This window comes from Chrysemys picta, chromosome 10 (genome assembly GCF_011386835.1).
Source record: "Chrysemys picta bellii isolate R12L10 chromosome 10, ASM1138683v2, whole genome shotgun sequence".
In the NCBI taxonomy this organism is placed as follows: Eukaryota; Metazoa; Chordata; order Testudines; family Emydidae; genus Chrysemys; species Chrysemys picta.
The window spans coordinates 7,044,066-7,057,478 of NC_088800.1; the positions used below are offsets into that span (position 1 = coordinate 7,044,066).

The 13,413-nt window shown below is 51.4% G+C and overlaps 1 protein-coding gene across 5 annotated transcripts in view; it reads right to left on the reverse strand.

Moving 5' to 3' along the window:
* Nucleotides 1-13,413, reverse strand: part of RASL12 (RAS like family 12) — a 56,763-nt gene that overhangs the window by 4,861 nt on the left and 38,489 nt on the right. For all 5 annotated transcript variants that reach the window (XM_008165487.3, XM_005294804.5, XM_005294803.5 and 2 more), the window contains 2 exons: nt 9,280-9,353; nt 7,573-7,763 (listed from right to left, as the gene is read on the reverse strand). In XM_008165487.3, the coding sequence (XP_008163709.1) occupies nt 7,573-7,763; nt 9,280-9,353 (265 nt within the window). The remainder of the gene's footprint in view (nt 1-7,572; nt 7,764-9,279; nt 9,354-13,413) is intronic.

The window sequence follows — 13,413 nt, forward strand, 5'->3', positions numbered from 1 at the left end:
GAGGGGTTGCAAGTGCTTAGGAGGATAGGATTAAAATTCAAAATGATCTGGGCAGACTGGAGAAATGATCTGAAGTAAACGGGATGAAATTCAATAAGGGCAAATTCAAAGTACTCCACTTAGGAAGGAACAATCAGTTGCACACGTACAAAATGGGAAATGACTGCCTAGGAAGGAGTACGGCAGAAAGAGATCTGGGGGTCATAGCGGATCACAAGCTAAATATGAGTGAACAGTGTAACACTGTTACAAAAAAAGCGAAGATCACTCTGGGATGTATTCTAGGGTTACCATTCATCCGGATTCTCCCGGCTTTTCTGAATTAAAAATAGCGTCCAGGGGGAATTTGTAAATGTCTGGATTTCCCGCCCATGCAGAGCGTGCGCAGCTGACAGGGCAGCCGGCCGGATCGTGCCATTCGCATGGGGCTCCGGCAGCGAGAGCCCCTCTTCCGCTTCCCCATCCTCTCCCCTGCTGCTTGAGATCACTCCCCTCCTCCTCCTCCCCCTTCCCCTCCCTGCATTCGCAGATCGCCGGACGTTCGCAATGGGCCTCCAGCAGTCTGGAGCTCCTCCCCCTACTCCCCGCCCCCGCTGCCCAGCGCGCCGCTGCACAGCACTCTGCGAGGGCGGGGACTGGGCTATGCGCTCTGCTGGGGAGTGTGGCAGTGTGTCCGGCTCTGCGCAGAGCCTGACACGCTGTTCTGAGCGGCACAGTAAGGGGGCCAGGGGGTCAGAGAAGGGGCAGGGGGGCTCTGGAGGGAGCAGTCAAGAGACAGGGAGAGGGTTGGATGGGTCAGGAGTTTGGGGGGGCTGTCTGGGGGTGGGGGTGTGGATAAGGTTTTGGGAAGTCAGGGTACAAGTAGGGGGTAGGGTCTCAGGAGGGGGCAGTCAGGAGACAAGGAACAGGGAGACTTAGGTAGGGGGTGGGGTTCTGGAGGGCAGTTAGGAGCAGGGGTCCCAGGAGGGGTAGTAAGGGGACAAGGAGTGGGGAGGGTTGGGGGTTCTGGGGGGGGCTGTCATGGGGCAGGGGTGGGGAGAGAGATCGGAGCAGAGGGGTTTAGATGGGTCGGGAGTTCTGGGGGGGGCTATCAGGGGGTGGGGAATGGTTGGATGAGGCGTGGGAATCCCGGGGGTCTGTCTGGAGGTGGGGGTGTGGATAAGGGTTGGGGCAGTCAGGGGACAGGTACGGGGTAAGGTCCTAGGGGGCCAGTTAGGATGGGGGGAGGGTCTCAGGAGGGGGCAATCAGGGGACAAGGAGCAGGGAGGCTTAGGTAGGGGGTGGAGTCCTGGGGGGCAGTTAGGGGCAGGGGTCCCAGGAGGGGGCAGTCAGGAGACAAGGAACGGGAGAGGGTTGGGAGTTCTGAGGGGGGCGGGAAGTGGGAGGGAGTGGAAGGGGCAGGGGCGGGGCTAGGGCAGGACGGGGGCGGGGCTCCTCCTGTCCTCTTTTTTGATTGTTGAAATATGGTAACCCTAATGTATTAGCAGGAGTGTTGTAAGCAAGACATGAGAAGTAATTCTTCCGCTCTACTCCGTGCTGATTAGGCCTCAACTGGAGTATTTTGTCCAGTTCTGGGCCCCACATTTCAGGAAAGATGTGGACAAATTGGAGAAAGTCCAGAGAAGAGCAACAAAAATGATTAAAGGTCTAGAAAATATGACCTATGAGGGAAGACTGAAAAAAAATTTAGTTTGTTTAGACTGGAGAAGAGAAGACTGAGGTGGGACATGATAACAGTTTTCAGTACATAAAAGGTTTTACAAGGAGTAGGGAGAAAAATTGTTCTCCTTAACCTCTGAGGATAGGACAAGAAGCAATGGGCTTAACTTGCAGCAAGGGCGGTTTAGATTGGACATTAGGGAAAACTTCCTAACTGTCTGGGTGGTTAAGCACTGGAATAAATTACCTAGGGAGGTTGTGGAATCTCCATCATTGGAGATTTTTCAGAGCAGGTTAGACAAACACCTGTCAGGGATGGTCTAGTTAATACTTAGTCCTGCCTTGAGTACAGGCGACTGGACTAGATGACCTCTCGAGGTCCCTTCCAGTCCTATGATTCTATGATTAAAGTGTCATGAAATTACTCATTAGGAACTCACTATGGACCCAATCCAAAACCCACCAAAGTGAAGGGCAAAGTTTCCATTGGCTTCCAATAGCAGATCAAGCGCTACAGACTTTAAATGCCAAACGTCTACATTAACATGAGATCAAGTTTGCAAATTTGAACGTGAAAATGTCAGGAAATGCAAAAGTCTGAGACCTCAGCCTTGAACCACATATGTAGAGTCACGCTGTTCTGCGGCTCAGGCACAGAATACGTCTCTCCCTTCTGCCGTGCGGGTTGTCGTGGTGAAATAAAGGCTTGCTTGCTAGTTTGGCATTTTGGCCTGTGTTACTGCATCATATGATAGAAACCCACGTGCTCTACAATTCTTCGGCACAGGGAGACTGGCTCGCAGGTGCCATGGCTGCTGGAATCAATTAGCAGGCAAAGGGGGCTAGACACGCTGAAATACTTGGTCATGACTGAAGCTAGGAGGATGAAATCAGAGCTCCATATATTTTGACGTGGCCAGAACAGGACCCTGACTGTGCCGTGATTGTATCTTTATGCTAAAGCTACCAAACCCACTGCCATGGGGGCAATCAACTGTGACCTTGTTCCTTACCCCTGGACAATCGATCAATCAGTCATTGCCTTCCAACCCAAACTCACTTTCCAGAAAATCACTAGACTCTGTGTGTAACTGGGAGGGAAAAACCAGAGGGGAAACCCTAGTGATTACCTGAACTCTTCTTAAAAAAACCCACAACAGGTGTCCAGCTGCCTGGCCCCTGAGGAATGGAGGGCTAAGGCCATCTCAGCTTCTCCTCCTCCTCACACAGATGCTCAGGGGAAGGGCCATGATTGGGGAGGGTACCTTAGGGGAGCCACACCCCGGGGCTTGGGGCTGGCTGGATCCCAAGCCTGAGGAGATTGTTGTCTGCCCCAGCAACCTCGATTGCTGGGAAGATCGTAGCTAGTAATGAGCCTGGCCCATGCCTTGAATACCAAAGCCCCGGCTGTCCTGACCAAGAGCCAGACTTTGACCTGCTCTCTCAAACCCCTGGAGACTTAGGGAGAGGCAGGCCTGGACTGCTTAGGTCAGGCTCATCCGTACTCATAGCCGGAAGGAAAAAGGAGCGCCGTGAAATCCATCGAGCTACTGATGTTACATCAGACGTTGCACCTGGCACAAAACAGCAGGGAGCAAACAAGCTGATGGTATTGACCTGGGAGGGAGGTGAAACTGGCCCAGAAGCTGTAGCCTTGAGGGGAACCAGGTGAGACTCTGCAGGGAGCAGGGTGACTCAGGCACTCTGGAGCAAATAAAGCCACTGCAAGAGAGTAACTAGAACCTTTGCCATGTCCCCTGCGGTTCCAGGAACTTGGGCACGGCCGAAATGCATGGGGAATGTGTCAACATGCCCTCTTCAATCCTCCCACTCTGGGGGCCTTTTCTAGAGAATGCCGCCCAGACAAGGTGACCTTTGGATGAGCCGGGGTCACGCTGGGATACAAACCTCTGCTGGCCAGACAACAAGCTGCTACTGCAGCTGGTGTCAGTTAGCGCCTGGGGCCGGGACAGAGGGCTGTTACACTGCCGTTCCTGGCAAGATGGTGCTATATCCTACAGTAACCATCCTAAACCTCCATCCAGTGGCCTCTTCTCACTCCCTGCCCCAGGGCTGTGGCACTTCTGTTGTGATCAACCATACCAGTTCCCCTTGGAGCTGAGACTGTGCGCAGCCACCATTCAGGGGCCACGTTCTGCTACCATTCCTCACATTGATAGGATTTGACCCTGGGGGCAGCCCCAGTGAAATCAATGGGGCTACTTGTAGTGAGAGAATACTCAGCCAGAGTATGGAAAGCAAAATATGGCCCTCAACGAACAGCCCACGGCCAGGGCCAGGCTCACAGACATGCCTGTTTGCGCATACAGTCACCACAAATTTTCATGAAAATTGGGTAACTGCATAAGCAATTATCTCATCGGCTGCATGTGGGGGGGCAGTTACTCAGTTTGCACATGCAGCTTGAACTAGTTATTTACATAAATTAGGTGCACATAGTGCTTAATTTGCAATGAAATTGGTGCCGAGGCTCAAGCAATATTTTTACTTTCATAACTGACATGGTAAACCCAGAGCCGCTGGGGCACCGAACCGCCGAGCCCGGAGCTGCCGGGGCACCGAACCGCCGAGCCCGGAGCTGCCGGGGCACCGAACCGCTGAGTCCTCGCACAAATTAAGCACTGGGTGCACACTTGTAGGCATGTCTTGCACACTCATTTGTATGCCTATATTGCCAGAAGATCTGCCCCTAAGCATACATGACCACAGTCCATGGACCACAGAGAAACGCTCAGCCAAGGGGAATCAAAACACAGATGGAAACTCCATTTGAGAATATCACCCTCTCTCTTTTGATTGCTGGATCTGCCCTCATTTACTGTTGCCCATGGCCTTGGCTCCTCCAGCCCCTGATAGGTTAATACACCACTGCCCCAGAGCTCCCTCTCTCCAGTGGATGTTGCTGCCGGGATAGCAGGTGAGTGGCTTTCTCTAAAGGACAATGGGTAGATGAGCCCCTGGGTGAATTAGCTGAACGCCCATGCCATCTTCCCTGCCCGTGGATGGGGCAGCCAGACCCTTTGTGAGACAAGGACAGCCTGCACAGAGCGACCAACTTAGACCCTGCAGTGGAGTCTGTGGGATACTTGTAGGGTGACCAGACAGCAAGTGTGAAAAATCGGGACGGGGGTGGGGGGTTATAGGCGCTTATATAAGACAAAGCCCCAAATATCGGGACTGTCCCTATAAAATCGGGACATCTGGTCACCCTAGATACTGGTGTAACTCGTGATCTCTGTGTCCCCACCCCCCATACTGCGGGTAGGGCACGTACAGAGGTTTATGCAGCTGCCACCAAACTCACAGCTCTGGACCGTTAACTCAAGCAGCGGCTTTCAGATCCAGAGAGCCTGGGCTCATCCTTGCAGGGGTGTTGTCACATCGGTGACAGCAGGGGTGAGAACAAGGGGAACCTGTTGAGACTCAGGGAGCAGATGGAGGAAATGGGGGGAAGAGAAGCATCCAAGCAGATGGGGAGACAGCTGGCAGTTATGGATCAGAGAGGCAAGATGTTGAGACAAAGTTGGACCTGCTGGGTAGGATCCCCAAAGGCAGGACAAAGGAACACCAGTGCTGATGCTTTTAAAAACCACAGGGCCTGAGGGGTTCCAGAGGGGAGACTCTTAAAACCCACACAGGACTTTGGGGGCAGGAGAGGGGAAGAGACGGGCGTGCTCTCGGAGCAGAGAGGGCCCAGTTAACTGCAGGACCAAAGCAAGTGACCTGGGGAGAGCGAGAGGGCTCCAGGGTTGGGAATGCAACCCAGGCGCTGTAGGAGAAGGACCCTGAACCCCCCCCCCAGCCTGAAGAATGCTCTGGAGTGTTCCGGAAACTGAGGGAGGGAAATGCATGTAGGGTTTATTTGTGTATAGGGGTGTGTGTGTGTGTGTGTGTGTGTGTGTGTGTGTTCCACCCACCCTGTGCCCTTGCAGAGTTACCCTGTGGACCCAGAACACCATACAGCTGGGCTTTTGCGACAGGCTGTGCTTAAACTGTGGAGAAGCCTGAGGGGTCAGCATTTGTCCCAGTGTCTAGGTTGTCAGACTGCGGGGGGCTAAGCTCTCAGGTGCTTGATAGAGGATCTGCACCCCAAGAGGGTGCCTAGGGACCCCAAGACAGGGACAGTGCCTGGGGGCTCGGAGAAGTGGGTGCAGTCTGGTGGGTACCCAGGAGGTGTTCAACTGGATCGGTGACAGGGGCTTATTTGGGTTTCAAACAAAGGCTGGTAGGGAGCTTTGCAAGCTCCAGCTATGATCGCTGCTTACCTTGGCAAACAGAGCGAGGTCTCCAGTGACAGGTTGGATTTACTTGTAGGTTATTGTTCTCAGCTTTACAAGGAGGGGGGAGGCTGGCACAGGGGACACCCTGCAGTTCCTTCCAGCTTTAATCAGTTCAACAGGAAAAATGTGAACCCCCTCCCTCTGTGTGCAATGGGTCCCTGTGGTCGGAATAGACACTGGCACCACCAGAATTTCTAATCACGTGACTCTGGTATGAGCAAGAGGTGGGGAGGTATTCTTTAAAGTATGGGCCCAGAGTAGCATGCGAGGCCAGGCAAACACATCAAAAGCATTTAGCCCCCGCCGAGAGAACTACAGGATAAAGAGCTCTGAGAAAAGGAGGCAGGGGAGTCAGACAATGTAACACAAGGAGCTGGAGCCGGTTCAAATGCATTGTTACAATGCAGCCTAAAAAAAACAGCTAAAAATAGCAGCAACCTCAAAATAAGCAAATCACCTTCCAGCCAGTGCGGACGCTGGGCAGAGAAGAGGGACAGGGCCGCCGAGAGCGGGTCGGGCCCTGGTGAAAAAAAAATTTCAGGCCCCCCAGAAAGGGCAGACTGGCTAAATAGGGCCGACGAAGCCGGGCCCCAGTAATTTGTACCAGCTTCCCCCCTCTCTTGTCGGCCCTGAAGAGGGAGGGGGGAGAATGTTCAGAACAGGAGGCAAGGTCACACAGAGCAAGGGATGTCCTCACACCACATCCACAGCCAGCAATCAAGGACTATGGGAAAATGAACAGAAGATTCAGAATTGGATTGTGCAGCTTAATGGCTCCACTTCATTTGTAAAACAGATCTGCCATTTAAGAAGGTCTCTACTGTAAAACAACGAACCCGTCGGCCATTTTAGGGAGTAGCTAGCAGGATGCACATTCTGAAGCTCATAGAAGTTAAGCCCCAACAGCTGACCAGCTGCCCCCCTCTTCCCCCGAACACACACATCTGCAAGTTCTTCAGGGGATGACAGTGATATGTGTTCCCTTCAATTCACCTTAACAGAATAAACATACATCTACCTGCCTGGCTGCCAATCCAGCGTCAACTATGCAGCTAAATGTCCCCTTTTCTCTGCAGAGAAAATCCTCAGAAATGACAATCTCACATGTAGCCCCCGTAAAGCGTTCACGCTTTCAGAGCCTCTTCCAAACACTAACATCAGATCCCCTCCTCCAGCCCTTCGGCGAGACCCAGCCAATTAATGAGTGAGGACGGCAGCATCTGATCCCTGGGATTCAGCCAAACATATTCTCCTCGCTGCAGTTTTCAACCCAAAAGCGAGTTCAGGAGAAACATGCCGCGGCCTTGGTGTAATATAATCTCACGGTCTCAGTCCAGAGCTCGGTGAACAGGTGTTCACGTCACAGAATCACCACGACCATCGGCCCTAACTTGTCCCCTTTTCTCAGCAGAGATATGCAGGCCTGGCCGGAGCCAAGCTGAGGTACGTTGTCAGGGCAGCTTGCTGTCACTGCCCTTCTGTGCATGAAGAGAGGACAATGGGGCAACTTGAACTAAATGAAAGGCTAAAGTCAGCCCAGACCACATCTCCACGGGACCGTCTGGGCTAAGCAACGTTACCCCTCTGCATGGCACAGATCCAAGATTGTTACCTGTATTGCTCCAAATCTAGCTTATTTCCCAGCAGGAGGATGGGATAATCGTGCTGAATGCCTTTTGTGTGGAGGGAAATGGTATCCAGGTACTGCTGGCAACCTTCAAAGCTCCTTTTGTTGTCAATGCTGTAGACGACCATGAAGGCATTGGCCCAGTTGAGATAGCGTTCGCAGTTCACCGGTACGTCCTAGCACAGTAACACAGGACAGCATTATCATAGGCCCCCGGTGCCACTATCAGAGCCCGTCTGGGGGCTCTCGGGCTTTGTACATTGTTTCAAAACTAAGTCTATTTCAAAAGGCCATTTGAGAGCGGACTTGGCTTGGCATGAAAAAGTTCCTTGTGCAACGAATCAATGATATTAAACAGCTCACGCTGCCCCGAATCAGAGCAATCAAAAGCACACAGTGGCGGCGTCAGGTTTTCGCTCAGGCAGGCTTCCAGGAAGACTAGCCTTTCAGGCGGCCTTTTGCATTGATTCGTTTAATCGGTGGGTTTTCTTTGTAACAAAGAAATTCTGTTTGTGGCAGGGAGAGCCAGTGGGAAGGCCTTCTGGGATGGACTGGCAAACTCCAGGGGGCCTGTCCAAAGCCCAGTGGAAGGCAGTGGAAATCTTTCCATTGACTCCAGTGGGCACTGGTGGGTCACTCTCGCCAGGCCCCCTTTCCCTGGCGACGCCAGCAGCAGGAAGGAGGCTGAGATCAGAGCCCCTGCCCCACTTGCGTGTCACCTGTACCCAGACACGCCAGCTGGTCTCGGTTACACATAGAATCTGGAGTTACTCCATGAGCTACAAACAATAAAATATATACACACAAGTGAGTCCCTGTCTGGGTCACGCTGCAGAGACATCGCTGACGTATCGTACAAGTGAAGCAGCTTGCCTGGACTTGTAACGAACAACAGCACAGCCTGCCCTGGGGGCAGCGGGAGCTTGGGGACGGGTCACTTCAATGGGGGAACTCTGTGGAATGGAGTTCAGCACCTGGGCCAAAGCTCTGTCAGCTCTCGATGGGACAAGCAGCCCCAGTGGTATTACGGCCCTTTGAGGCTGGAGGTTTTTCCAAGGAGCCTCAGAAAGTTGGGTGTCCAGCTCCTCTTGCACTGGGTTCCTTTAGCTATCTCACCGTTGTTACTTACAATGCTCTCCTAGGCAACAGATACCAACCCTCTACCCCAAGCAGAGTTTTCACCCCAGCTGGGAAGAAGAACCAGAGACTTAATGAAATCACTAGGGACCTTGCTATCACACTCAATTGTATGTGGAAGGCGCTCAGATACCACGGTGACAGGCAGCAGGATAAAACCCTACCCTCGATTAGCTTGGGTACAAATACCTGATTCGCGTAGTCAGCTACCTGGAGCTCCGACCTCCCAGCTTGCTCCTTTTCTCTCTAATGCCGAGGTCGACATTCTGGATGAAATTGGCCCCTGTGCAGCAGGCCAGAACTGGGCCTACGCACTGAGGCGCTCTGGACATATGCCTTGTTCTGGCCTCTGCACAGGGGCATAGTTCATCCCTGGTGAAATGGGACACTTCACAGCAAACCATGCAGAGCCCGTTTCCCCCTTCATTTCACAGTCACTGCCCCGTTCTATTGAGAACCCTGCTGCATGCTCCACAGGGAGCAGGAACCTGCCATCTTTTCTAGAGGCACAGAGAATTCCTCCTTCGATCCCCTGGAGAAGCCCTTGGCCATTACCTGGTCAGCTGTGTCCATCACTTTCATCAGCACTGGCTGCTGGTCCACAGTTTCTTCTGATGTGTAGGTGTCCTCTGCAATAGAGATGAGCTCTTGTGAGCGGGGAGCTGGTGGGACGACAGCCTTTCACATTCTGGGCTACACTCTCCATGAAGGCTGAGCCTCGGGTATTTACATCTGCCACTCAATGGAAGTGGAGACATAGGCACCGACTCTGTGGGTGCTCCGGGGCTCAAGCACCCACGGAAAACCAATAGTGGGTGCTCAGCACTCGCCAGCCACAGCTGTTCGGCGGCACCACCGATCAGCTGTTTGGCGGCTGGGGAAGGTGCTTGGGGGAGGGCGGAGAGCAGCGAGTAGCAGTTGGGGGAGGGCCTCGGGGGAGGGGTTGGAGCAGGGGCAGGAAGAGGCGGAGCAAGGGCGGGGCTTTGGGGGAGGGGCGGAGTGGGGGTGGGGCCTCAGGACAGAGTCGGGGTGGAGCACCCCTGGGGGAAAATAAAAGTCAGCACCTAGTCCCTCGTTCTGGCCCCTGAAGAACAGCACTGATCACAAGGCTCTAGCCACTAGGTTTGCTAGCAGTGGGTGAATCGGAAAGGCAAAACCAAGCCATTATTCCTCACTGCTTAGCACACCTCCCACGCTTTCCATCATTTTAAGCTCTACTAAGAAGCATCAGTGTTGAGCTTAGCCATATAATTTGACTAGACCACGGTTATGCCTGTACGCCTTGCTATTATTTCATATCTGCATTACAGTAGTGCCTAGAGGCCCTATTCAGACCCGAAGGCCCACTGTGCTAGGTTCTGTACAAACGTGTAGAAGGACATTGTCCCAGGCCCAAAGACCGTATCCTCCAAGACAGGTGGCACATGAAGGATGCAGCAGAGAGACACAATGAAATCAATACAGTTGTTACCTCGAGATACATTTGCCATGTGTTTATTATTACAAAGAGACAAAAGAAGGGCCAATTATTCCCATCGGCCCCTGAAGCTGGTTGACTGGCTAGTTTCTGACGGGGCTTATGGCAGAAGTGAGTCTGGAAAACAGAGCTATTTGGACAGTTGTCTGATTGGAGATGGAAACATCCCCCATTTTCCTAGATTCTTGGGAAACGATCAACTCTAATTGCTTGTTGGTATTTATAAAGTGCTGATCGGACTGATCTGGTCACAAGAGCAAAGTCACCCAGCTGTAATGCCAATGAAGGCAATGGCAGTTACTCCAGGGATGGTTTTGGCGCACAGATGTTACTGACACTAGTTTCCCTGTAAAGAACACTGGGCCAGATCCTCCGGCACATACGGACACTTTGTGCCTTACCGTGGGTGGATGCTGGCTGTAGAACCTGGTCCCACAAGGGTCATCCCAGTTCAAAATGGACCCTTTGGTGGCTCAAAGCCAATCATAGACACATGCCTTCAACACGTCCTCCCTGCTGCTGTCATGTGGGCTGTGACCAGAGGAAAGAGGACATATCTGGATGTCCCCACCTTGTGCCAATCCCTGACTGGTTTCAGCCCCATGAGCTGGTGAAAATTAGAGCAGCCCAGAGGCATCTGCCTTCTCCTGTGAGCACCTTGGTGATAGCCACAGATCCAGCCCATTATTGGTACAACAGCCTCCAAGGAATTTCAGTGAGTTTCTCTCTCCACAGTCCTGTCTCAATGAGGCCTTTGGTGGCCAGCACTGCTGGCATCCCTCAGTCTCCTTTGTATCTGCGCAAAGCTCTCCGTTGAGTCACCACTTCAGCCGCACAAGTGTCCTGAGCCCCCTTTCCCAGGTAAAACAAAGGCTGTATTTTCACACACACATCTGTGTTTGCACCCACAACCAACACATGTCACATTGGATGCGTACCTATGTAGCCTAGGCCAACCTGCATTTGCATATGCAAATCAGGTATCAGTGCATTCAGCTCACCTATTACTCTGAACAAGCCTTAAGATCTAATGTAGGCTATACTTCAAAATCCACAGAGCTCACAAGGACTTTCTACCTACCTACCTACCACCATAGTACCTATGGGCCATTCCATACTATACATGCATTCTATGGTTGGCTTCTCATAAGAATGGCCATACTGGGTCAGACCAAATGTCCATCTAGCCCAGTAGCCTGTCTTCCAACAGTGGCCAATACCAGGTGCCCCAGAGGGAAGGAACAGAACAGGTAACAATCAAGTGATTCATCCCGTCTCCCATTCCCAGCTTCTGGCAAACAGAGGCCAGGGACTCCATCCCTGTCCATGCTGGCTAATAGTCATTGATGGACCTATCCTCCATGAACTTATCTAGTTCTTTTTTGAACCCTGTAATAGTCTTGGCCTTCACAACATCCTCTGGCAAAGTGTTCCACAGGTTGACTGTGCATTGTGTGAAGAAATACTTCATTTTGTTCATTTTAAACCTGCTGCCTATTAATTTCATTTGGTGACCCCCTCGTTCTTGAGTTATGAGAAGGAGTAAATAGCACTTCCTTATTTACTTTCTCCACACTGGTCATGATTTTATAGACCTCTCTCATATCCCCCCTTAGTCGCCTCTTTCCCAAGCTGAAAAGTCCCAGTCTTATTAATCTCTCCTGATATGGAAGCCGTACCATACCCCTAATCATTTTGTTGCCCTTTTCTGAACCTTTTCCAATTCCAGTATATCTTTTTTGAGATGAGGCGACCACATCTGCACACAGTATTCACGGTGTGGGCGTACCACGGATTTATATAGCGGCAATATGATATTTTCTGTCTTATTCTCTATCCCTTTCTTAAGGATTCCCAACATTCTGTTCGCTTTCTTGACTGCCACTGCACATTGAGTGGCAATTTGAAGGTCATTTTTTCCACTGAATTCCACTAGTATGTTTTTACTTTTTTCTTTTGGCCACAATAGAACTCACTAGCTCCTCCACATTCGGAGCGTGATCCAGCTTCTATCAAAGTCAATTGAAAAAGTCCCTTGCTTTCACTGGGAGCTTGGCTGGGCACTGTGTCAAGTGAAAATAACCTCCTGCTTCAGCTGTATCCTTCTGCTAAGTGGCCATCCCTCTTAAACCAAAAGTTGAATCTCCTTTTTAGGTTGAGTAAGAACCATCGTTTCCCCATAATCATAAACATAAACATTTCGACATATCTGCTAAACCTGGTTTAACAAACAAGTCTACAGTAGGAGAGTAGCACATAGGTCATGTTTTGCTGCTAAAACTTCAGCCGTCAAAATAAATCCTGTCATAAATGGTTCAGACCGGAACTGGAAAGAGTTTAACCCATTTCAGAATTAATGTGTTGCTTACTTGGCAATAGCAAGGGGTTTATGTAAGTGAATTCTGCTATAAATTCATCTGATGAACTTCCTCTCTGGTGCATTTATTAGAGGAATGACACATCTCTGGCACGGGGGCTGCAGTTCACTGCAGGCACTTTGATCTTACTTCACCTGGGTTACGAGTTCACATCTCAATTATCTTGATGAGTTCGGTTTTGAGAAATGAGAGCAAAGGAAAGAGGTTTGCATGCTGCTGTTTGCCAGGGCTGGAAGTTTCATGGCCCAGGACAAGACTGTTCCATGCAACAAAATATCAGCACACGCCACAAGGAAAGGGCAGAAAAGAAACAGTCTGTTAAAAGAAGGGAGGAGAGCGAGTACTGTAGGATCTCCTCTAAATGAATCAGCCAGGAGAGTTCGCCCATTCTAGCTCCTCTTGCTAACTAACATTCAGAAGTCTGTATCAGTTAGATACAGACTAACACGGCTTCTATTCAGAAGTCTGTTAGCCGGCAGCCATAACATTCCTAGGCAGAGGTACTTGGTAGTAACTGTCACAGGACTTCACATGTGCACAGACAGAGGGTACTTCTACACAAACAGGGGTGCTAGAACAATCTGTACAGTGGGGGTGCTGAGAGCCATTGAACCAAATTGTAAGCCCTGTGTATATGATGGAAACTACTCCAAACGGCGGCAGCAGCCCCACCACCCCTAGTGCCAAAAGGCCTGCAACATGGCCATGGCTGGCCTGGGACAGCTGACCTGGGCTCGCGAGGCTCAGGCTGAGAAGTAAACATCGCCGTGTAGATGCAGGGACCCAGAGCTCAGGCTCCAGCCCGATCCCAGATGTCTACATGGCAATTTTTCA